Consider the following 26,992-nt stretch of genomic DNA (forward strand, 5'->3'; position numbering starts at 1 on the left):
GCCAGCTGATATATTTGGTAGTTAAAACAGTGGCCGCTTTATAATTTTTGTTTTCTTATTCTCTCCCTCAACTGCTCATAGTTTTTTTATTAAATTTATCGGGGTGACATTGGTTAATAAAATTATATAGGTTTTCAAGGGTACAATTCTATAACATTATCTTTATATTGCATTGCATATTCACCACCCAAAGTCAGATATCCTTCTGTCACCATATATTTGATTTCCTTTACCCTTTTCTGCCTTTTCCCTCCCCTCACAACTGCTCTGATTTAGATTATAAACTTGGTATTATATTTTGTGAAAAATATTTACTAAGTATGTAAAAAGGTATTTCATAAGTATTTGAAAATGAGAGGATCTGATTTTTTCTTACTTTAGTTAATGCAAAACCTTCACTTCTATATAATTGTACCTCTTTATATTAAAATATTTCAGATATTATCATACACTGTTTCTTAAGAGATTGCTTCACATACATTGAAAGTAAAACTTTAAATAAGGAATTGGTGAAAGCATCAGAAATTAGTCTCCTAGTCTATTAACAGAACACATGAGAAGAATAATCAGATTAACTATTGAATGTTGCAAAAAGAACCTCCCTTTCCATTTTTTAAAGTTCCCAAAATGTCTGAATTCATTTGAAACAAATTATTAAGTGAGAAACAGACTATAACAAAGCAACTTCAGGGCCTAATGTTACTAACAGTACTGTTTAATTTTCCACATCTGCTCAGCCTAGCTTTATGTATATTTGGGGAATGCAACAGCATACACATTAGATGTGATTAAAGGAAAGGGTTTTTTTTTGTTTTTTGTTTTTTTGTTTTAAGAAAAAGGTATAAACTATGAGAGAAACAACTGATGTCTTCAGTTGTGGTAGCACATCTGTCACTAAGGGTTGTTTTTTGTTATGGTTTTCATGTCCTAGTGATTCCAATTTTTTTTTATATCCTCCTTCCTTTTTTGAGTAGGGTATGTAGATTTTGTCAAGTAAAATATCAGTTCAATTCTTGAAGGTATTTATGCTGATTAAATGGATCATAAACCAAAATTTTCTTTAAAACTAACCCACTCTATTTCTAGATTGTAGTTTGTGCAAAATGTAAATATAGGGAGCGTTAGTATTTCTCTTACTGGGTATAAATAAGCATGTAAACACCTCTGGTGGGTGAGACAGAAATGGAGCGTTTTTCATTACCAGGAATGAGAGACATGGTATTTAACACGATATGATTTGTGTTGCTTCTATTCCCTGTACTCCCACATCCACACACTCACCAACGCATACTGTTTATCGCCATTTTGATAGGAATTAACACAGTGGTCGATTCTTGTCATTTTATTGATTTTTATGGACATCTGGTCTTCATTTTGACAAAGGAACTCAAGGAAGTCATCAATTCTCAATAACAAAGCCTCATTAAAGGGACCTTGCCAGGGAAATGCAAGTGTTACTATTAAAGTGATACTTAGGATCATCCTATACTCTGGGCATAGAGCATAATTCTGACTTATAATGAATTCTTACTAGCCATAACTTTCATGAGGGATCTTGGTAGCATTGAGAAGTATGGTGGACAGGGAAATACTACTTAGTTATTCTGCAGTTATCTTTATTTTTCTTTTAAAATCAAAAATCATGCGGATAAATAGATATACCTCTAGGAGTTCCTGTATCTAAATTATTTGGTTTTAGTTTTACTCTGTTTCAGAGAAATAATTGAATTTTTCATTTGAAATGATGTCGTGATAGACACGTTTCAGATGGATTTATGTCTGGATCTAAAAGTAAAATTTAAGGTGTTGGTCAGATTCCCAGTACAACCATCCTATGGTCACTGTGGGCAAGTGTTGTTGGCCAGAGCCTCTCAGAGGCAGGTGGGTCCTTCTTCCTAGTTCTGGATACAGCTTGGGCTAAGAAAGGTTCTTTGATCAGTGACTTATGAGGGCCTTAATGATTTGACTGATTGAGGGCATAGAAATATGAAAAAGGAATCCTGAGGGTGTACTTCTATCAGTCTGTGCTTCCCACAGAGAGTGACCCACGATAAAGTATCACTAGTCCTGGGAAGAGGTTATATGCGAGGGGCTGAGTGGAGGCAGTGGTAGTGGGCCATACAAACTCTTTCAAGGGATGTGCAGTTGCATTGGTATAGATGGAAAGACCAGTAAATTACAGTGCAGATGAACAGTTATTCCCCAGTAATTATGGGTACTCAACTATAGAAATATATGGTGGTAATACGCCTCATTGAATGCATTTTTACATTTAGCTTTTCAGTTTCCTTAGTTATTCTTGGACACTTTTACCTTCTGGATTTAAAAGCACAAGTTTTTATTGAAGAGTGGAAGAAGCCAGGTGTCCCTAAAGGCTTTTGTAATGAGAAATTTACTCTAGATTGAGTAGTTGTTAACTTAATATTTTAGAGGTTTTATCCATATTTAATAACTTGGATTCCATGAAAATAAGATTAAAGATGCCTTTTTATTTACCAAAAAGCTATTTAATTTTCTCCTTGATTAAAAAAATTGTAGCTTTTTAGATCAGTTCAATCAGGCAATTAAAGATCAGAGCTTTTAAGTTCAGCTAAGGCAATTAAATAGGTAATATACTTGTTTATACACTTTTGCTGTATAAGCTCATTGCTGTACCTTCTTAAAAGCCCATATACTCATTTTTGCTTTCTGTAAATGAATGATGATGGGAATTATAGCTGAATATGTGTCACATTGTCAAATCAAAGACAAATGTCCCTGTGTAGAAAGGGGAGCCTGGTACAGATGCCATGAGAAGATAGGGAGTGAAAGGAAGATAGTAAAGAGAATCACTAATGAATGATTAATTTTCTTTCTCCTTTGTCTCTAAGTACCTGTGTTCTCCTCTGATCATCATTTTCTTCTCTACCAAATACTGCCCCTAAAAACCAGGGCCTTGTACTTTATGAACACAAATTTTAAAATATTAAGAAATGGAGATGTATTCAGTTAATGAAAAAAGAGTACAACCTATTGCTCACCTTTAAGTAGCTTCTTGGAGTACAGTGTTCCTGTACTTTTAGTTGTTTAAAATATGGATATGACATATTTTAATATGTAACATATATAGCATATTGTGGGATTTATAAAACATTGTTACTGACTTCTAAACAAGCTGCTGAAAATCAAATCTTTTCTATAGTGCATATTCAGTGAGGACTGTAGAATAGAATGAAATCTGAGCACCAAGCAGTGGAAAACCACTCGTTCCATGTGACTTGTTAATCTGGTACAGGTTAGTTTATTTGGTAGCATATTATGGCAACTGGAAATTTTTTTTGAAATTGAAGCACAACAGTTGCCATTCATAATGTATCATCAGATATTATATTCAGTCAAATTTTAGTGTTGCTTATTTTGTTCTTTTTAAGAATTGGTTGAGATGGTATATGTGAAAGTACTTTATAAACTATCAAATGCTAATACTTAGGTACATTTTTATTATCTAATAACTATGAAATAGCCCCTTTATCTACTTAGTAAGCATACCTTACTCCCAAATCAAACCAGGGAGAGAGTTTATTATACTTGTATTACTGGGTCAAAAATTATGAAAATCTTTTCTCTAAGATAAATATGTGATATCAGATAAGGACATAATTATTAAAAATGTTTGAAACTTCTACCAAGATTAACTACTGTGGGAAAATTATCTTTATTAAAAAGCATGTGTGTGAGCCCTATAAGCATAGCATGTACTGACTGAGTAAAAACAAAGAAAATGAACAGTGAGAAAGTCTGTTAGGCCATATCTGACATTACAGCAAACATTGCAGCTTAACTTCAAAACATACATCGCCACTAATGAGGTGAGAGCCCTGCATATTAATAAACCTACAGCTCCAGTCATAGCCATCATTACCCACATCAAACATAAATACAAGATTAACACCTATGCCATTTCTTTGGAAGATGTGAGAATGCCCTGGCAGTAACTGCTCTCTCTTTCCCTGAGGATAAAAAATAGAAATTGAAGGGTAATGAGAATAGAACTTAGATTAAGAAAATAAAATTGGCAATCAGGCTGGGGCAGTCTTACTCAGATGGAGTGTATAGAAAGAAACAACCTACATAGTTGGTGTCCCAGCACATTTTTTGTATTTTTGAACCTGGTTAGTTTTACTTATTTTCTCTAATAAGAGAGCTTTTTAATGTTTTTTTATATATATATTTTAAATTTTTATATTATTCTGAAGGCAAAAGAGCCCAAATAGATTTGTGTTTAGAGAAACTAAGTCCTGTGATTTCAACATGAATGTTTGAAATTTTATTTTCTACTCTTGGCTTTATTTTTTATAAATCTGGCCTCAGATCTTCCAATTGGTGCTAAGTTAAATGCCAAAGCCAATATTCTTAGTTCATTCAGCAGTTATTTATTGTATACCTACTCTGTCCCAAACACTGATCTCAATACTTGGAATACATCAGTATACAAAACAAAAGATTCCTACACTCATGGAAATTATCTTATAGCAGGGCGAGGCAGGGTTGGGAAACAATCCATAAATAATAAACATAATAACAAAGTAAATACAGAATGTGTTAGAAGGTTGTCGGTAATGTGGAGAAAAGAAAAAGTAGATAAGGCTTCAGAGAGGCACAGTATAGATTACATTGTTCATTAGGTAGGCCTCAAAGAATGCGAGATTGGAGCAAAGGCTCGCAGGAGCAGAGTTGCTAGTCAAGTAGGTATTTGGGGTCCAGTTGGAAAGCAGAAGACATCAGGTGGGGATGTACCTGGAATGTTCATGGAACAGCAAGGAGGCCAGTGTACCTGTGGCCAAGAGTAGGGGTGAGGGTAGAGTCAGCTATGAGGAACTGTTGCAGTCAGTAAATCCAGGTAAGTTATAGAGACAGTCATGAAGTTGGGGAGAAGTGGTCAGATTCTAGATGTATTCTTAATGTAGAATCAATAGGATTTCCTGATGGATTGCTTGTGAGTTTTAAGAGGAAGAGAAGAGACAAGTTTACTTAAACTTTCAGTAGTAGTTCAGTGTGCTAAAAAATGTTTCTTGCTACCTTTTTTCTGTTAAAAGAGAGACCTTTACTAAAGGTCTTTTAATGAAAGAAATAACTCAGTGTTAAGTGCTGACATGAATACAGAGCAGCTGAAACTCTCATCCATTGCTGGTAGGACTACAAGCTGGTAGAGCCATTTTGGAAAATAGTTGGTGCTTTTTCTGCAATATGATCCAGGAATCCCACTCATAGTGGCTTTGTTCATCGTAATCCAAAAGGAAACAACCCAGGGTAGTACATTTGTACAACGAATACTACTCAGCAGTGATAGGAAACAAAAAGTACTGATACATACAACATGGATGAATATCAAATAGTTTATGCTAAGCGAAAGAAGCTAGGCTCAAAGGGCTACTTCTTGTGTCATTCCACTTACATGACATTCTGGAAAAGGCAAAACTATAAGAATGGAAAATACATCAGTGGCTGCCAAAGGGTAGAGGAAAGGTTGACTGTAGAGCAGAGAGAATTTGGAGGATGTTGGAAATATTCTATATTTTGATTTTGGTGATGGTTACACCACTGTTCACATTTGTTAGACCACATAGACCTGAGCACCTAGAAAGGGTGAATTTTACTGTTTATTATTCCTCAGCAAATCGGGCTTAAAAAAAAAAAAGGAAGAGAAAGAAGCCATTCTTTTACTTCTTAGCAGTATGGTAGAAACTGTGCTTTAGAAAATTTTCTTGCCAAAAAGACTGTTCTTTCAAAGGGTTTTGGTGTTTCTATCATTACTACCATATTTCACAGTCCTGAAAAATCTTATATAGGTTTGGTGTAGCAACTCGGTAGTTTGAAAAAAAAAAAAATCGTACATGATTTAAAGGACATTTGCAAAGCCAAAAAGAGAAAGAGGTAAGTGAGGGGAAAAGAACCTTAAAAGTTGCTGTTGTCATTGGCCACCAAATTGGAGCATCTGGAAATTACACAAAATTTTCTTAGTTAAGCTTTTTTTCCCCTCAGATATTATTAAAGAGCTACAGAGAGGCACAGCAGTGACTTGTCCTGACTTGGACAACTTAAAAAGCTCTGTTTCTAAGAAGGAATAAAGCTTTACCTGAATTTCCAATTCAGTCCCACTGACAGCCTCATGTGTGACCCTGGAAGAGCAGGTCATTCCTTCTCTCTGTGCCTCGGTTTCCTCATATACAGTGAAGGGATGGCTAAATAGTCACACATTCCCTCAAGCACCAGGATTCTGGATCATGTGATTCATGAGTAAAGGAAGTATGACGTGTTGGCAAGGTATGGCGAACAAAACAAATCAGAGAGGAATATGGAAGAAGAAAAAGAGATTGAGAATCCTGAAAGTAGATTTTAGTATGAAAATAATAACAGTAATAATAATATTTATTAAGCATTTACTCTATACCAGGCACTGCTCTAAATGTCTAACATGTATAAACTATTTTGTGTTCCTTCAAATTGGGGAATTATAGGAAATATGAAATATTTTAGAACTGGAGATAAGAGATTGAAATGCAAACAAATAATTGAGAATTGAAGCAATGTGATTTAGCTAAGATGATGATTGCTTTCTAAGCCAGAAATCTCATGTAATCAAATCAAAAGACATGTTTAAGGGTAAAGGGTTTTAAACTTTAAAGTATACTGAAAGTAAAGTATTATCATTAACAAAGAATTTTTAAAAGGATGTGTAGAGTCACAACTTAGATGGAAAGCAAAAGCATTGTTTTTAAAAAATCTTTTTATTTCGAAACGATTGTAGATCCATAGGAAGTTGCCAAAAAAAGGTACAAGAAGGCCCCATGCAAGGACATCCTTTTTAAGACAAGAATTTGGAAGAAAATTGGAGGCTGATAATCCAAAAGACAATAGGCAGATAAATGTCATATATATATATATATATATTTGTTAATACCTTTTAAATGAGGTCAGCGGAGATTTTAAGATTTAAAAAATGTTACAAGAACATTTGTATTACTTCCCAAAATATTATGTTATATTTATTAAATGAGAGAAGAGGAATGTGATGGTAGAAGTAAAACCTTTGAATTACTTAAGAAGGAAATTTTGATGTCAAGGTAATAGTGTTTAAAAAAATGCCTTAGTGTATATAAAAGTTCAGTTTGTGGCAAAAGTAAATTAGGGAAAAATTATTTGCTGGATAAAGTGATTTTTTAGGGAGAGCATTGTTGGAAAGCATTGCTCTCAATAGTAATATGATTAATTTTAAGTAACTTATGAAGAAATGTAATTTGCACAAAACTTTCATAACAGTATATTCTGCAGAGATTTACACAGTTTATGCTTATTCATAGGTTATAGTGATTTTTGAAATAACCTAAGCCATATTTTTGCTATCTGGAGTACCAGACACAGTTTTTTTTTTAAATAGAACTGGTTAGTGTTTGAGCAACCGAAGTCATTTTAAAAGGAAACATCCCCAGTTGGTTTTATGTTGCAGCACAAGAGAGCTGAGGTGTGGGAGCTCCTTCCCAGAGCTGTGTGACTGCTTAGTCAAATGTGTCAGAAGTGGGGCACTTAGGTTAAGTAGATGCTAGTGATAGGAGCACAATTACACCTTAGCTCCTGTTTTGCATTCTTTAAATATTATTCTTTAAATGTAAGTGTTAATCGCATGCCAATGCTATAGTAGATCTCACGAACATTGTGTTTTTGAAAAAAAAAAAAAATAGACTTAGCCCATTAACTGAAATAAACAAACTCGTTTAATGACTCTGAGTTGTTGGTTTTTCTCCAGCTCTGACTATCCACACAAATGAACATCTCTAGAAATTAAGCCTCCTTCTTCATGTTGGTCATTCATTCTCTTTGCCTCGGGTAATCACTGGAGATTTCTGTGTTTGTAGTAATGATTTTCAAAAGACAAGAAATCCCGTATGGCATTACTTTACTATTGTTCTTTTAAGGATTATGTGTCTAGAAATAAAAACTCTCAAAACTCAACAGTAAACAAACAAACAAAAAATCCAATCAGAAAACAAGCAAAAAACATGTAGACACATTCCATTGAAAATACATACAAATGGCAGATAAGCACATGAAAAGATGTTCAGTATCATTAACCATTAAGGAAATGGAAATTAAAACCACAACGAGGTATTACTATACACCTATCAGAATGGCTAAAAAAAAAAAAAAAAAGTGACCACCCCAAATGATGGTGAGGATACAGAGAAATTAGGTCACTAATATCATATATTAGTGATACAGTGATACAGCCTCACTGGAAAACAGTTTGGCATTTCTTAGAAATCTAAATATGCATCTATCATAAAACTCAGCATTTGCACACCTGGGCATTTATCCTAAAGAAATAAAGACTTAGGGTCACACAAAATTTGTACACAAATGTTTATGGCTTTATTCATAATGTCCAAAAACTAGAAATGACCCAGATGTCCTTAATGAGTAAATGGTTAAATAAGCTGTGGTACATTTATGCCATATAATATTACTCATCAATAAAAAGGAATGAACTGTTGATAATCATAACCTGGATGCATCTCTAGAGAATTATGCTGAGTGAAAAAAGCCAATCAAAAAGGTTACATACTATATGATTCTATTTTTATAACATTCTTGAATTAGTAACTATAGAAATGTAGAGCAAATTAGTGGTTTCCAGGGGCTAATGAGAGGTTGTGGGAGCAGGAGGGAAGTGGATGTGGCTATAAAAAGGTCTGGTGATAGCCACAAACTCTGTCGACTGTATTAGTGTCAATGTGCTGTTTGTGATATTGTACTATAGGATTACAGGATGTTAGTTACCACTGGGAGAAAATGGATAGAGGATATACGGAGTGTCTATATTATTTCTTGCAGCTGCATGTGAGTCTACAGTTATCTCAAAATAGAAAGCTTAATTTAAAAAGAATATGCGATCTTTCTATAATTATCTGTATTTGGTGATGACTTAATTAGGGAGGGTTGTCCTGGACTTAGTTTTTCCTTCTCCCATGAATCCCTGATAGGGTTTGTCATAGACAGAGTCACCCCTTTTAGGAAATCTCTAAGAAGAAGAGGAACCCAGGAGAATTACTCTGCAGGCCACCTCCTTTTCCCATTCTGAAAATGAGTGTCAGTGGAAGCCGTAGAGGAAGGAGAAAAAAAGAGGTCATGTGCCATCCAGGGAAGGAATACAAATGGGAGAGGGTAGTTAGTCCCTCTATAACCTCCCCTAAGATCCTCTGCCTTGCTGGGTATTGGGATTAAAGCAGATCATGTGATCACTGTGTGTTTGACTCACAGGTCTTTATGGTACCCTAAAGTGAGCCTCTTACCTTTATGGTGACCCCCTGTCCAACCACCCAGCAAGATGCACTCTGCATGTGATCTGATGAATGTTTCATTCACCAGGCCCCACAGATAGCTCTGATTATGGCTTTGTCTCTTAAGCAGATCATGCAGTGTGGGAGCTCATCAGAGGAAGAGGGAGAATAGCTATATGATGAGTCATTTCTGTTGGTAGAGGTTGGAGGCCACAGTTAGTTTATGACACTGATTGTAGGCCAAATGCATATTTTTTTTGTAATGTGTCTTAATTGAAAATTATCCTTTGTTCTCCTTTCTTGGTAGTAAAGTAAAATATTTATCCTCAGATAGAGCACTCTACCAAGAATGTTTAGCAGTTAGAAGACTTCTCCACATCTGTCCCCTTATTCAAAGGCAAGGTTTAAGGTGGTGAGCACCATGGAAATCAAATCCATTCTTTTGCTGTTGGAAGTTCAAGTTCTATATTGGGTGCAATAATAATTGTTCTTATCAGTCATTAAGTGCCTCCTCTGTACCACTGCATTAGATCTTTTTTGTATATTATTTAAGCTTCATGATAACCTTGCAAAGAAAGTATCATTGTATTCCCATTTTAGATGAGAAAACTAAGGTTCAAAAAGGCAAAAAAGCATAGGAGTGCATATATCTTTTTAAATTAGTGTTTTGGATGTCTTTGGATAAGTACCCAGAAGTGAATTGCTGGGTCATAATTTTTTTGCGGAACCTTCAAACTGTTTTCCTTAGTGGCTATATCAATTTGCAGTGCCACCGACAGTGTGCACGTGTTCTCTTTTCTCCAGATCCTCGCCAACACCTGTTTCTGGATGTATTGATGATAGCCATTCTGAGAGGTGTGAGGTGATGCCAATGAAATACCATAAAATCAATGAATCTTACCATTTACAACAACATGGATGGACTGAGAGGGTTATGCTAAGTGAAATAAGTTAGACAGAGAAAGACAAATACCATATGATCTCACTTAACTATGAAATCTAAAGAACAAAATAAACAACAAAAAAAACAAAACATACTCATAGATACAGAGAACAGACTGATGGTTTCCAGATGGGAGGAGTTGGAGGGCTGGGTGAAAAAGGTGTAGGGATTAAGAAATACAAATTGGTAGTTACAAAATAGTCATGGGATGTGAAGTACAGAATAGGAAATATAGTCAATAATATTGTAATAACTTTGTAGAATGCCAGACGGGTACTAGACTAATCCGGGAGCGAGGGGGAGGGTCACTTTGTAAATGATATAAATGTGTAACCACTATACTGTACACCTGAAACTAATTAAAATAATATTGAACGTCAACTCTAATTGGAAAAAAGCTAAAAAACCTAGTGATAAGAAAGGCAGTAAGTTGTTGGTAGTCTAATGGAAGAGCTCTAGTTTTACGGTCAGACCCAGGCTTAAGTCCTGCTTCTGCCTCTTTATTCAACTCAACTTTATGACCTTGTGTGAGTTCCTTAACCTCTGAGGTCAGAGTACTGTAGCTGGCACATAATAGCTGTTATTATAGTTTAAATACGTGCTTCTCAAGAGAAACAGCAAGAGATTGAGAGAATTGTTAGAACCTTCCCCAAACTTCCCTCCTATATCTATTTTTCTGTGAGAAGCAGAAAAATATACTCCTCAGCCAGCTTCAATGCTAAAGCTAGGATAATAATCCAGCCCATTAATTCAGATGAGCTTTATCTCATAAATATAATGCAGTTTGTTAAGGCTTAAGAGTTAATAATGTAGACTCTAGTCGTGTGGCTTTGGACAGCTACTTTTATTAATTTGCACCTCGACTTATTCATCTGTAAAATGGATTTAATAACAGTACCTAACTCAAGGGTTATAATGAAAATTAAATGAGACAGTAAGGCATCTAGCCTGGTGCTTGGCCTGTAGCAAGTGCCAAAGAAAGGTTATCTGCTATAATTTTTGTTTGTTTAGAACAATTTACCAGAGTTGGTCTTCTGCACCTATGGCTCCAAATCAAGTCTACAATCAAAATGTATCTTAAATGTATCTTAAACTTTTTCATGCATTTAATGTAGTAGTCCACTTTTTTTGTCTTTCTCTTTGAAAGGCTTTTGTAGTCAGTAAGAGTCTTAAATTGGTGATATTTAGAAAGTAGGTTATTTTAGAACTGGGGCAGAGTACAGATTCCTTCTGACTCCCAGGAATGTGTTTCTTCATACCTGGAGTTTTCCATACACAGACCAGAATATGTACATGTTGCCAAGTAGGACTCTTAAGATCCCCCACATTAGAAGAGAATCTCCTTTATTTACAGTGAAAAGATTGAGGAAAGGCAGAATTAAGAAACCCAGGCCTTTTTGCCCTTGGGGTTAGCCTTCAAAATGTGCATGTCTCCTGCCTTTATCATACATGTTTGATACCTCCATTCTCAGCAGAATCATGAGACTGTAAACAATTGCTGCTATTTAGGATGGCTAATTATGCTACTTAATTTTATTTAAGGCTTTTGCAAGAATATTTGGATGACCTACCCTTTATTATGTGATGAAATGATTAGAATAACTTTTATATTGCATTGTGGTTTTCTCTTAAGTGTGTTCCTGTTGTGCACAGATGAATTCGTAATGCAGAATGTCAGCATAGTCTATATTTAATTGTACCTGCTGTTCTCATTCATTAGAATGCAGTCCCCAAGAAATAACTAGATAGATATATTAGTTATTGTCTTTTCATAAGACAATTAAGCATAATGAAAGAAGGTTGCTGAAGCACCCTGGCACAGTGTTAGGAGAGGTTGCTAAGAATGGAAACCTGATAATGTGTCCTCTGGCTCCTGGTAATCTGAGTGAGTGGCTTCCGACATTCAAGCAAAACAGTGTGATTGCTTTGTTTAGGGAAGGAGTTGAAGAGAAGTTTATTTCTGCTTCTGTGATCCTCTCACAACAGAGGCGCATGCCATATTTTAAAACTGAACTCATGTTTCCTTAAGAACTGTACTATGCCTATTTCTAAAAGCATTCAGAGGCTTAACACATGGAAGCACAGAGCAAATTAAATATTTTAAGTATAAAACAAGACAGACCAAAAGGGAGAAGGGGGAGATACTACCAACACCTAATATGAATAGATCACAATAAAAAGGGAATCTTCAATTTGCCTGTTTTTCCTTTTCTGACAAGCAGAAGCATGCCTTACAAAGTCACAATTTTCTTTAGAACTAATCTTACCAGGAAATTGATGTATAGGTCCCTATGCAAAGCACGTTGGGTAACTCCAACTGTAGTTTTGTGAAAGAGCTTTTATTTGTCTATTTAGAAAGGCCTCCTGGGCACCCAGCCTAACAGAGGATAGCTTCCCACTCTGACCCGGATTGTGTCGGGGGTGGGGCTTGGGCAGTGGGCGGAGGCCCCTTTTGTGAAGAGCAGCAGAAACCACATGCTCTGGTGGGCTCTGGCCTTTATTAGCAAGCTTCAGCTTGATGCTGTTTATGTGGATTGTTTAATGGCTAATTGATGCAGCATGCGTGAAGATACAGTTTCCGGCATGAGGCAGTTATGGGTGGCAACATGGGTTGTCTCAACATGATACCAATTTCCACAGTCAATTTGGTCAATTCAGTGAAAAAAAAAAGTCAGTCCAGCCTGAAAATCAGTTAGAACAGTTACCAGAGGTTATTGAGACAACTGTGGTTGCTTGACCAGATTTTTCATGTTTGAATCAGTTGCTTTTGCATTTTATATACATCGCCTTAGTCATTTTGGGGAAAACATTTAAAAACACAAAAGTGACATCTAAAAATCAGTATTTCTTTAAATAGCATAATCAGGCTTCCTAGTGTATATCATTTTTGAGAGGGAATAACTAATTTACCATTGATATATGTGATCAATGTAATTAATTGATTTTTCGCATTTTGTTATAAATAGAGTGAGAAGGTGGCCCCTCAGTGACCATAAAGCACCTGAAAAATTATGGACAAATTAATAAGTCAAATTGCGTTTGAGGCAGATTTTTTTAAATAGCTTTATTAATATGTAACTAACATCTTAAAACTCATTTTAAGTTTGTGATTCAAAGAATTTTAGTTAAAGATTTGTACAACCATCATCATAATCCATTTTAGAACATTTCCATCACCCCCGAAAAATGTCCTCATGCCCATTTGCAGTCAGTTCCTGTTCCCAGCCCTATCCCCAGGGACTGCTAATCTATTTCCTGACTTTATAGATTTGCCTTCTCTATTTTACTTCTTTCATTTAGCATGTCTTTGAGTTTCACCCATGTTATAGCAAGTCTCAGCAGTCGATTCCTTATTTTTCAAATATCTATTTTTTTATTGAGATATAATTGATACATATTATATTGGTTTCAGGTGTGCACCATGGTGATTTGATATTTGTACATATTGCAAAATGATCACCACAATAAATCTAGTTTGCCATATATAGGTACAGAATGTTTTTACTGTGATGAGAAATTTTAAGATTTACCCCCTTAGAAACTTTCAGACAGGTGATAACTATAGTCACCATGCTGTACATTACATCCCTGTGACTTAATTTATCTTATACTAGAAGTTTTACACACACACACACACACACACACACACACACACACACTCACACACTTCAACCTCTCACCTCTGGCAACCACCAGTCTGCTCTCTCTGTCTATGAGCTTGATGGTGTATTTTTTTTTGGTTTGGTTTGGTTTTTTATGGGGGAGTTTACATATAGTTATTTGTCTTTCTCTGGTTGACTTATTTCACTTAGCATAAAACCTTCTAGGTTGGTCCATCAATGTTGTCTTAAACGACAAGACTTCATTCTTTTTTATAGCTGAATAATATTCTTGTGTGTGTATATACTGCATCTTCTTTGTTCATTCATCTCTCAATGGACATGTAAGGTTGTTTCCATATCTTGGATATTATAAATAATGCTGCAGTGAACTTGGGGGTGCATATATCTTTTGAGTTAAGGTTTTCACTTTCTTTGGCTAAATACCCAAAAGTGAGATTACTGGATCATGTGGCACTTGTATTTTTAATTTTTTTGTGGAAACTTCACACTCTTGCCTATGGTGGCTGCACCAATTTATATTCCCACCAGTGCACAAAGATTCTTTTCTTCACATCTTCGCCAACACTTGTTATTTCTTTTCTTTTATATATATAATAGCCATTCTAACAGGTCTGAAGTGATATCTCAATGTGGATTTTATTTGTATTTCCCTGATAATTAGTGATAGTGAGCATCTTTCCATGTACCTGTTGGCTATCTGTATGTCTTCTTTAGAAAAATATCTTATTCAGATCGATCCTCTGCCCATTTTTTAATTGGACTGCTTGGGATTGTTTGTTTGTTTTTACTATTAAGTTGTCTGAGTTCTTTATATATTTTAGATATTAAGCACTTGTTAGATATACATTCTGCAAATATTTTCTCCCCTTCAGTAGATTCCCTTTCCATTTTGTTGATGGTTTCCTTTGCTGTGCAGAAACCTTAGTTTGATGTAGTCTCATTTTTTTATTTTTGCTTTTGTTGCCTTTGCTTTTAGTGTCGAATCCAAAATACTATTGCCAAGACCTCCTATCAAGGAACTTATTACTGCCTACGTTTTCTTCTAGGAATTTTATACTTTAAGGTCTTGCTTTCAAGTCTTTAATCTATTTTGAGTTAATTTTTGTGTATGGTAAGATAGTGCTCCAATTTCATTCTTTTGCATGTGGCTGTCCAGTTTTCGCAACACCATTTTTGAAGAGACTCTTCTTCCTCACTGCGTATTCTTGGCTTCTTTGTCACAAATTAATTGACCATATATGCATGGGTTTATATTTGGGCTCTCTATTCTGTTCCTTTGATCTATCTATGCATCTGTTTTTATGCCAATACTCTACTGTTTATATTACTAATTTTTAATATAGTTTGAAATCAGGGAGCATGATGCCTTCAGATTTGTTTTTCTTTCTTGATATTACTTTGGCTGTTTGTGGTTTCATACACGTTTTAGTATTTGTTTTATTTCTGTGAAAAATGACATTGGAATTTTGGTAAGGATTACATTGAATCTGTAGGTTACTTTAAGTAGTAAGGACATTTTAACAGTATTAATTCTTTCAGTCCATGAGCACAGAATATCTTTCCATTTATTTGTGTTCTTCAGTTTATTCTATCAGTGGCTTACAGTTTTTATGGTATAGGTCTTTCACTACCTTGGTTAAATTGACTCCTAGGTTTTTTTTTTTTTTTTGATACAATTGAAAATTTTTAAAAATTTCTCTTTCCGATAGTTTGTGTTTAGTGTTTAGAAATGCGGGAGATTCTGTATAGTGATTTCTTATTTTGCAACTTTACTGAATTCATTTATTAAGTTCTACAGTTTTTTGGTCTTTAGGGTTTTCTCTTCATAGTATCATGTTATCTGCAAATGGTAACAGTTTTACTTACTCATTTTCAATTTGGTTCTTTTTTTTTTTTTTCCTTCCTTAATTACTCTGCCTACGATTTCCAATACTGCGTTGAATAAAAGTGGTGAAAGTGGGCATCCTGGTATTCTTTCTGATCTTAGGGCAAAACTTTCAGTGTTTCACCATTAAGTATGATGTTACTTGTAGACTTATATATAATCTTTATTATGTCGAGGCCTGTCCCCTCTGTACCCACTTTGTTGAGAGTTTTTTTCAATCATAAATGGATGTCTAATTTTGTCAAATGCTTTTCCTGCATCTATTGATATGATCATAGGATTTTTATCTTTCATTTTATGACTGTTGTGTTTCATATTGGCTGATTTATGGATGTTGAACCATCCCTGCACCCCTGGAATAAATCCCACTTGATCATAGTGTATGATCTTTTTAATGTATTGTTGAATTAGGTTTGTTAATATTTTGTTGAGGATTTTTGTATCTATGTTCATCGATGACATTTGGCTGTAATTTTCTTTTCTCAGCATCCTTGTCTGGTTTTGGTATCAAGGTAATCCTACCTTAATGAAATGAGTTTGGAAGTGTTTCCTCCTCTTCTGTTTTTTGAAAGAGTTTGAAATGGATTGATATTTTCTTTGAATGTTTAGTAGAATTCACTATCTAAAGCTGTCAGATCCTGGACTTTTGTTTGTAGAGTTTTTAAATTACTGATTCAATCATGCTACTAGTAATTGTTGAGTTTAAATTTTCTGTTTCTTCATGTTTCATTCTTGGAAGATTGTAGGTTTCTAGGAATTTATCCATTTGTAATATATTGTCTGTTTCATTGTCATTTAATTGTTTGTAATAGTCTCTTATGATCTTTTGTATTTCTGTGTATCAGTTTTAACATCTCTTTCATTTCTGATTTTATTTACTTGAGCCCCCTTTCTTTTTTATGGGTAAGTCTTGCTAAAGGTTTTTCAATTTTGTTTATTTTTTTAAAGAACCAGCTCTTGGTTTCACTGATCTTTTCTGTTGTCTTTTTAGTTTCTATTTTATTTATTTCTGCTCTGATCTTTGTTATTACCTCCTTTCTACTAACTTTTGACTTTGTTCTTTTTCTAGTTACTTAAGGAATAAAATTAGGTTATTTGAGATTTTTGTTTATTTGTTTCTTGAAGTAGGCATTTGTGCTATGAACTTCCCTCTGAGAGCTGCTTTTGCTACATCCCGTAAGTTTTGGTATTTTGTATTTCCATTTTAATTTGTCTCAAGGTATTTTTTTTATTTCTCTTTTGATTTCTTCATGAACTTATTGGTTGTTAGTAGCATGTTGTTTAGTCTCCACATATTTGTGAATTTTCCAGTTTTCTTGTATCCGGTGTATAGTTTCATACCATTGCTCAGAAAAAATGCTTATTATGATTTCAGTCTTTTTAAATTTGTTAAGACTTGTTTTGTAGAATGTATAATGTTGCTTTTGGATGGGATGTTCTGTATATATATATACCTGTTAAGTCCACTTGCTCTAATGTGTCATTTAAAGCTATTTTTACTTTACTGATTTTCTTTCTGGATTATCTATTTATTGGTGTAAGTGGGATAGTAAAGTTTCCTACTTTTATTGTAGTGGTGTCTATTTTTCCCTTTAGGTCTATTAATATTTCCTTTATTTAAGTGTTCCTATTTTGAGTGCATAAATATTTTTAAATCTTATACCTTCTTGTTGGATTGACCCATTTATTAATACGTAATGGCATTTTTTGTCTTTATTACAGTCTTTCCATTCCTCTTTATTGTGAAATAATAGTCTATTCTATGGATATGTCACATTTTGTCCATTCATTTTAATAGAGGGACATTTAGATCATATCCAGTTTGGAGCTATTATTAATAATGCTGCTGTTCATGAACAAGTCTTTATTTGGTTCTACATTTTCATTTCTCTTGAGTAGATAACTGGGGGTTGTTGACATCTTCCTTTAATTATTTGTAACCACAGTGAATCAGGTCATTAAGTACACATCAGTTTGAGAAGAAATAACCATTTACCATTGATACATAGTATATGATCAGCATAATTACCCGATATTTCATATTTTGTTAAAGATAGAATAGGAAACTGATGACAAAGTTTATATGATAAGTTTAAAGGCACTTTAAGGCTGATTTTTATTCAGTTACAGGCTCCTGTAGAAAACCTATTATCTTCTGTATTACGTAAGACCCTATTTGTAAGTTCCTTCATTTTTCCCACTCTGATATTTTTCTAACCTTCTAAGCATCTCAAATCATTAAAGAGAACTGCATCATAACTACCTATTATCTATATGGGCTCTTACTCTACAACTCAGATATTCATTACATCATCATTAATAAACCCAGCTTACTCTGAAATCTCACTGAAGGAGTGGCAAAATATTGTAACAGGAGACACATGTTGGGAATGGGTAATTGTTCACTCTTCTTTGAATAGTATGTAACATTCTAGAAGAAGCCTGCCTTCACACTGGAACTCATAGAATGAAAGTGAACTTTATTTAGCATTTGGGTCTGGTCCAGTATGTTAGATTATCCACATCTTGATTTTCTAGGGTGAGAGTCCTTGTCATTTCCAGTTCAACAAAGCAGTAGCTTCCAATATGTATAGTACATCTAAGTTTACAAAATGTTTCTCCCATTAATTTTATTCATTCAACAATTCATTGAGTTCCAGCTCTGTGACAGGCACTGCTAAGCACACAGTTTCACTTAATTCTCATGACAACCTTATCAGTGTAGGAAGATTAGATATCACCCTCGATCTTGTATCTATCTCTCTCTCTCTCTCTCTCTCTCTCTCTCTCTCTCTCTCTCTCTCTCTCTCTCTCTCTCGCTTCTCACATCGTTTCTACTGCTTCCTCTGAAAAGGATCAGACCAAGAATCTATTCTAACTCTTATAAAAGTCTCTCTACATAAAATGACTGATTTTTTTTTCCCTAAAATAACAGAAGATAAGAGATATCTGATATTCTGATATTAAAAATGGATCACTTTGCATTGTACCTTTATCTCACTTTCTCCAATGTGATATCGACCTCTCGGACAAAATAGATTAAAACCAAACTTCAAATTAGGAAACACCAAAACATGATATTTATATGTAATACAAAGGGAATTAGAGTTAATTTGGTTTTTCATTATAGACTTATGTTTTACATTAGACAAAGCTTATTTCTTTTCAGTGGTCTGAAAAGAATCTGTAATTTCAGGATTCTGCACACCTCATTTGTATTTTCTTTAAGAAAATGTCTTAGTTAAAATCAATGCCCTAGTATTCATTTAAGCTCCCTTGCCTTCAATAAAACTAATTGATAAACCCTAATAATTAATGGCCTGATTAAACCAAAATGACTTACATCTGCCCTGATGATTGCCATTTATAATCAGTCACTTTAATGACTCATCTTTTCTGTGCTTTGCTTACAGAAGAAAGGCTATAACATTTTTAAGTGAGCTGAATGAAAAGCTGTATGCCTTCAGTTGTTGCTTGTTTTCTATAACGTGATTTTGCATTAAAATAAGCACAAATATAACTATCTACTTAAAAGTAATTTTTCTCCCTAATCTATTGCACTATTGTTTATGGCTTTAGTGACACTGAAAACAAACCAAAAAGAAAAGAAAAGAAATGAAATAATTTTAGTATTCCTGGAGCTATTCTTGAGAGTTGTAGTGTTTACATGTTTTAAATGAAGACTTGAAAGTACTAAGTACAGTGTGTACTAAGATTGTTTATACCTCACATAACTGGAGTATTTTATTCAGATGAAGTGAAACGAATCACAGGAGCTTTCCTCATTCCAATGTTTAAAGAAATTTCATTTGCTTAAAATTGTGCCACATGAATTCACATTTAGCCTAACTAAATAAAACCTTAATATCAAAAAAGAATTTGAGGCAGCTTATGGTATAAAATCAAAACAATGAACAAATGACAAAAAAACAAGAATTTTAAAATAAAGGGCTATTTCCACTTCTGCCTAGAAAGGAATCACTGCTATGAGACTTACCCTTCATTTAAAACTACTGGAAAACAATGAATTTTTATGAACCATCTGTTTTCAGATGTTAGATAAGCAGTACAGGACCCCAAAGTTCTTACTGACCTGAAGTGAAGAGACAGAGTTTGGAGATAAAGAAGGCCAAAATGGCTAGAATGTATAGGGCAGAGTCCTAGAGAGGCAGAAACTCTGCAGGAAAAGGACTCGAGAAATTGTATAAGAACCTCCTTGAGTGTTTCGCCAGGTATCAACGTCCACATTCAGAGGGTGACATCTTATAAAGCTAGACAACGAACCACTGGGAAAGAAAATTTCTGGAGAGCTATAAGCTAAACAATTCCCAAAGTTTACACAGGTTGGGAATTTAAAAATTCCAACCAGCCAGAGTAGAGGGACCTCGTCGAATACATTGGAGCATTCATTGAGACTTTAGAAAGGCCATTCTTTAATAATGGCACTAAACCCTAGAGAAGAGGGTTACTCTAGGCTCTCTATAAATAAAAACTCTAAGCCTCAAAATAATCTGGTTATCTGCAAGTAAGTTAACTACCTGTCAGTATCAAATCCTCATTAAAGGACGATAACAAAATTCAGCACCCAGCAAACATAAGATTTATATTTGGCATCCAAATAAAAATTAGTAGGTGAACAGAGAATTATTGTTCTAAGACAGATGAAAATTTATTACTAGGAGTTAGGAGTGAAATCAGTCAGTAGAAATAGGACCTCCCACCCCGAGATAATGGACTTAGCAGACAAGGATTTTAAAGTAGTTATTATATATAACATATGTATACTCAAGGATTTTAAGGAAAACATGAGTATCATGAGGAGAGAAATGGAAGACATAAAAAAAAGAAATATCTAGAGATGTAAACATCTGAAATTAAAATATCACTTAATAAAATTAACAATAGATTAGATACTACAGAAGAAATGATCAATAATGTTGATTTTAGAAATAACAAATTATCCAAAATTACTACAAAGGAAAAAAGAGACTAAAAAAATGAGCAAAGCCTCAGGGACCTTTGAGACAGTATCAAGAAGTCTAGGTATATGTGTAACTAGAGTCTTGGAAGAAATTGAGTGAGAAAAGGGAACAAAAAATAATTTTAAGGAACAATGGCCCCCAACTTTTCAAATTTGATGAAACCAAAACCCATAGATCTAAGAAGGTCCACAAACCCTAACCAGGATAAACGCAAAACCATGCCAAAGCATATCAAAATAAAAAATTTGAAAGCAAGTGATTTAAAACATTTTTAATAAAGAAAACAATACAGAAAAAGAAACAAAAATACAAATAACAAAAAGCTATACATGCCAGGAGATACAAGAAAGACATCTTTGAAATATTGGGGGAAAATCCTGTCAACCCAGATTCCTATATTTAGTAAATATGTTTTTCAAAAATAACCACTAAATAAAGACTTTTTCAGGCAACCAAAGCAGAGTGAATTATTAATAGACGAACATTATAAAAAATATTAAAGAAAATTATTTAGAGCAGAAAGAAATTGATAACCAGATAGATGGTTAGACCTGCACAATAGCACCAGCAATGGTAAACATATTGACATATAAAAGGCTTTTTTTCTTACTTTTAAATTTCTCGAAAAGATAATTATTTAAAGCAGAAATAATGACAGTGTATTGTGGAACTTAAAAGACATGTAGAGGTAAGATATAATAAACAGTAGCACAAAGGATTGGAGGAAAACTACGCTATTGTAAGGTTCTTAAATTATAAATGAAAATCCTAATTATTATTTGAAATTAGGCTTTAAGAAATTAAAGAAATATATTGTAAATCCTAGAAAGCCATTTTATAACAAAACAAAGTCTCTGCGTCACGGAGCTTCCCTTCACGTGGGGAGAACTGTGAGGGAACAGATTTACTTTCGCAGATACAGTATGTTGGTGGTGCTAAATGTTAAGAACATTGAAACAAGGCAGAAGGAAGAGATAGCTGGGATGAGAAGGTACTACTGTTCATACTGGGTGGTTGGGAAGGCTTCTCTTAAGAAGGTAATATTTAAGCAGAAGCCTAAAAGAAGTCAAGGAGCAAGCCATGCACATATATCAGAGCAGAGTGTTCCAGAGATATGAGGCTCCAAAGCAGGAGCATTCCTGGGATATAAGATGAAACAGAATGGGCAGAGAGCGGGGTAGGAAGGAGAGCACAAGGTAGTAGGGGGCCAGCTCGTAGAAGGTCGTAAAGATTATTATGAGGACTTCGTATTTTTCACTGAGTTGGGAAGCCCATGGAGGTTTTAGGGAGAGAAGTGACATAGTCTGATTTAAGTTTTAAAAGGATCACATTAGCTGCTGTGTTCAACACAGACAATAGCAGAGCAAACATAAAAATAAGACCAGTTCAGTAGCTTTGTTGAGGAATGAGGCCATATGGTCTGGCAAAAATGCCTCCAAATTGGTTTTCTAGTTCTAATTATTGAGCTTTGGAAATTATTTTCTTTCAGCTAGTATTTTCTCAAATTCAACTTAAATTTGTATAATAGTGATAGAAATAATTCCCTCTGCAATAGTGGTATATAATAAAATATACCATTTTTTGTAACTTGGTTGATTTTCAAGCTACACAAAATTGATAATAATAACACTTTATAATTAGAGTGTTTGACAGTTTAAAAAAGTGAATTTGTATTCATTATATCATCTAATACTCACAGTTCTTTAAGGTCAACACAGTGGCTACTATTATTTCTCTACAGAGGTGGAAACTTAAAAATCACATACCAAGTTTGTGGCAGGACAAAAACGACTAAAACTCAGATCTCTTGTCTCCTAACCTCATTCTACTGGTTTTATTTAAAGGGATCTGTTATGTTCAAATGATGTCTCTATATGTTGATAGGGAAAGGGGTACTTAATCGCAAATTTAGTATGTTATTTAAAAAACCACCTAGTGAGCAAGATACTGTGCTCGGAAGGAGTACATTCAAAGATGTATAAAGCATATTCCTACCCTGTAAACTTATTAGTTGGGGTGGTGATACCTATAACAGTAAGTAACTACTAGTAGAAAAATGTTATATGCTCAGTTTCAAACAAATAGTACAGATAATAAATAGTAAATGATTTAGCATTTCGAAGAGAGCAGTGACTTTGATGGCCTGAGTAGTTAGGGCAATAGGGAGGCAGGGTACCTGAGCTGAAAATGGGCAGGATTCAGTCAGAATACTAAGGAAAGGTTTATAGCCTGCGGTGAGGAGGGAGAAGAGAACATATAGCCTGAACAAAGGCTTAGTGATGGGGTTGTTTGGGTTGGGTTTTTTTCCCCACAAGACAATAATTAAAACAGTCTAGTTTGAATACAAAGGTTGGTTTTAAGATGACTGAAAGACTACTATTTTCATGCATAAAGTATTACTGAAAATTAGACTGAAAGGTAAATGTGCATAAATCTCACAGTAGGCTTACACGTAAGTTAGAGGTATTATTAGAGAGCTGAAAAATTCAGTAAAGTTCTTATACCTTGACTTTTAGAATATAATCTAGCAATTTTGTGGTTTTATTTTTTCTCTCTATTGATCCACTTAATCAAATGCATGTCTGATTAAAGCTAAAAATTTGTTCAATTTAACACGCCTTGTGATTTCCAGGCAGCTCCTTTAGGAGCTCAAAATATTTGTTCATTAACTTCTCCATCTGATGTGGTAGCTTAAAAGTGGTTTAAGGGTGTCAGTACATAAAAGCAGATCATTGAAAAGACAAACATTCAAAGTTGAGGTCCTATAATTAGACCAGGCTATGTAGAGTCTAATATTTCTTTCAGTTCAGCAAACATTGAGTGTCTGTCTCCTGCATCTATCTATGATGTGTATGTATTGTACTAAATACTGGGGCACATTTGAAAGCACAACTCTAAAGGAGTTCATATTTTGGTGGTAAGGGGAGGTGTCAGAGAATATTTAACTTCCTCCTCAAGAAGAGACATGGTTTAGTGAAAGTGCTACATTTAATATGTTGGTAGTGTAAGATTTGTATTGAAATTGGGGAAACTGAAGGCAAAGAGATGAGTTGGTATAAGACCTTACACCTGCTTAGGCCTACAAACTTGTATTCAAAAAGAGACACCCCCCTGCTCCCGTTCAAAGGAATGTGTGTTATCTGAAGAGTGTGCTCCAGAAACATGTTCTACAGCTACCCCTTGATCACTGAAACAGAATCATCAACGTGAAATCATACTGTTTGTTCATGGTTTCCATTCATTTTCTCGTCCATTCAAAAAATAATTATTAAGCATTTATGATATACCCGGCACTCTTCCAGGGGCTGGGAAGAGACAAAGTCCCTTCATGGAGTTTACACTCTACTGTCAGTCAGGCAACACTAAACAGCTAGCGTATGAGAAAGTGCTGAGCATGTTGCCTATCTAGTACATAGGGTTCAATAATTGTTAAGTTTGAACTTGAAGTTTGATTAAGTACCTACTCTTGTGCAAGATACTTTGTTGGGGTAGCCTTTCACAGAGTGAAAGGAAAGGGGAAGATGAATTCATTTATATACTTTTTAAGTTACATAAAAAATTAAGAGTCCCTTGTTCAGTTTGGGGGTAATTAAGATTATATGCTATATTAAGTACAACAAGTTATGTATTCCAGACCACTTTTACCATTGATGATGCAACGCTGAAGCAGGTGCTGGTCTGTACCATCTAAAATGGTGTGCTTTCTTCCTGCTTGGGTGTTTTCTGTGGGCTCCCTGAATTCCTGAAAGGCTCATTGTTGTCACTGATGATGCTTCACAGGAACCCTTTGTGTCATTATTTAGCGACTGACTGCCTTGGCAAAAGCTATGTCAATTCTTTTGTTAACTATAACACAGTCAAAAATGATGTGAGGGAAGAGAAGGATAAATGAAACAAAGACTGATATGTGCATGCATGCACACACACATACACATCTGTTAGATCAATTTCTGAGTATCATCTAAAGTAGCATTTGTCACATAAAATCAAGAAAAAGCATTACAGCATTCATTTCCTCATTGTTTTATTCAGATGTGACCGGTAACCAGCAACATATGAATAATTTTTTTGTTTGCTTCATTTTGGCCTTACTGTTTATTAGTTGGGAGTAGTAGTTTCATACTAAGAGCAAAACTAAACCTTTTATGCAAATTCTTTGCAAAATTACACTTTCTTTTCTACCTACTTTTCCTCAGCAGCTGGGGATAGGATGATAGGTGTATTTACGATTGTTGGAAGCCAAGGTTTTACTTGACTTTTGCTCGAAATAAACTCTTGCTTCTATAGAAATCAGAATGGTTGGAAGTGAAGGAGTTAGGACCTTACATTTACCTCCAGATAAAATTCTTTGCATTAAATCTGTGATTAGACCTCCAGGTTGAACAGATGATGTCATTTCTGCAATATGGTATGGTATGTGTGTGCGCGCTTTATTTTAGAACAAGCACTGTAAAATATGGAATAGTTACGTGGACTTTTCTCATTCCTTTTTAGATGTGAAGCCCTCCAATATGCTGGTAAACACAAGAGGACAAGTCAAGCTATGTGATTTTGGAGTTAGCACTCAGGTAGGTCTCTTTTTACCTCTCTGCCTGCTTTCCTCTCTGCAACATCTTTTTATTTTCAATTTGCTCTCTGGATTGAAAAATCACCTAGCTGCCAGACAAACAGAACTCTGCATCCTCTCCTCGGCTGGGAGCGTGTTATTCATTTTTAATCTCCGAGAGAGTTTCCTTCATCAGAATATGATTGTTCATTGTTTAATGACAGTAAAAACTGCTGATATTGTAATTACTACTTACGAATAGCAAACTTCATTGATATGCAGCTTTGATATGAAAGCGTTTTGGCCAGACAAAAGGGAGGGCAAAGTGGGAGCTGTGCCTGGGGAGCCCAACTGGCCCACAATAAAAATTAATATTGGGAGCAACAATGGTGGAGGGCCATTACAATGTGCAGCACAAATTTTAATTAATTTCCATTTTGGGCCTCCCCTGAGAACCCCGGTGATAGTGACCTATGAGCATGCTGTGATGTTGATTTGAATTGCAGCCACCTTTACTCCCAGCCAAACACGAAGACCAAAGCGAAGGTCATCGTTGTATTAAGAGTTGTCAAAGTCTGTTATCCCTCCAGCGTATTTAGTGTTCGTTTCATTCTAGTAACGCATGGGGCTTCATTCACATCTTCAGCCATTTGACTAAAAAATGAGTATGTTCAAATTCTACTTCAAATTGACTTTTTATATCAGGCGGGTTTGGGATACTAAAGAGATAAGCATCCTGCTTAAGTGAATTTGTTTAAGGTTATCTGCTATAAACTGTAGTGCTGTGCTTGTTTAAATTAGAAATCACATTCAAAAGAAAAGAGATTTAATCATTTTTAATGCCTTTGTAGATAAATTTGTTCCCTTTTACATAATTTTTAGTTGATTTATAGAAATGATGATTGTAGGTTAAATGAGGAATAATTGCCCATTTTATTTCCACATTATCTTTATATTGTTCTAACAGACTGTTTTGTCTCATAGCTGGTGAATTCTATAGCCAAGACGTATGTTGGAACAAATGCTTATATGGCGGTAAGTAAACTTATGCAAAAATAACATTTAAAACCGACATCTTTATGTACTTGGTAATGTATAATTCTTGAATTAATTCCAAAAGCTTTAGCCTAACAGATCATAAATTACAAAGTCAATTCAGTCATGATTCAATTCTTAAATCTTTCTAAAAGACATTAGGGTTTACACAGGAGCTACCAGCTTATACGACTTTGTTGATCTAACTGGTTGGCTCAAGTGTGAAATTCTGAGTTTTGAAGTTTAATCCAACAGAAAAATTGCACTTATAGCATATTGGTTACTTTGCTACATTGTTTATTTAATTACCCCTCAAGTATACCAAATTGTCAGTCAATAAAATTGGTCATTTTTTCCTAGGACTACAAACGTGGTTTGTCACCAGATCAAAATTAAATTATTTATGTGACCAGCTCTTACTAATGGATCTCTGAGTGTAAGGATTTAGCAGGCAATTCTCTTTAAAATTTGTACATCTATATTCTGTTTACTCGTTAGATCATGCCTATTGTAAGATAACTTATTTAGTTCCACTGAAATAAATTTACCAAGAATAAAAAGCAGAAGCATGGAACTATTTCAAAGACCAACATGGACTTAGCTTTAACCTTTTCTTTTCCTACCTTTTAGGTAAGAGAATTTATTGTGTTCATAAAAACGTTTT

At 34.6% G+C, this 26,992-nt stretch overlaps 1 protein-coding gene across 4 annotated transcripts in view; it reads left to right on the plus strand.

Moving 5' to 3' along the window:
* The window catches only part of MAP2K5 (mitogen-activated protein kinase kinase 5), a 233,478-nt gene that overhangs the window by 103,156 nt on the left and 103,330 nt on the right, over positions 1–26,992 (plus strand). For all 4 annotated transcript variants that reach the window (XM_036218037.1, XM_016140982.2, XM_016140980.2 and 1 more), the window contains exons 14-15: positions 25,242–25,315; positions 26,278–26,328. In XM_036218037.1, coding sequence (XP_036073930.1) covers positions 25,242–25,315; positions 26,278–26,328 — 125 coding nt within the window. The remainder of the gene's footprint in view (positions 1–25,241; positions 25,316–26,277; positions 26,329–26,992) is intronic.

This window comes from Rousettus aegyptiacus, unplaced genomic scaffold, assembly GCF_014176215.1.
Source record: "Rousettus aegyptiacus isolate mRouAeg1 unplaced genomic scaffold, mRouAeg1.p scaffold_m13_p_3, whole genome shotgun sequence".
NCBI classification, from domain to species: Eukaryota; Metazoa; Chordata; class Mammalia; order Chiroptera; family Pteropodidae; genus Rousettus; species Rousettus aegyptiacus.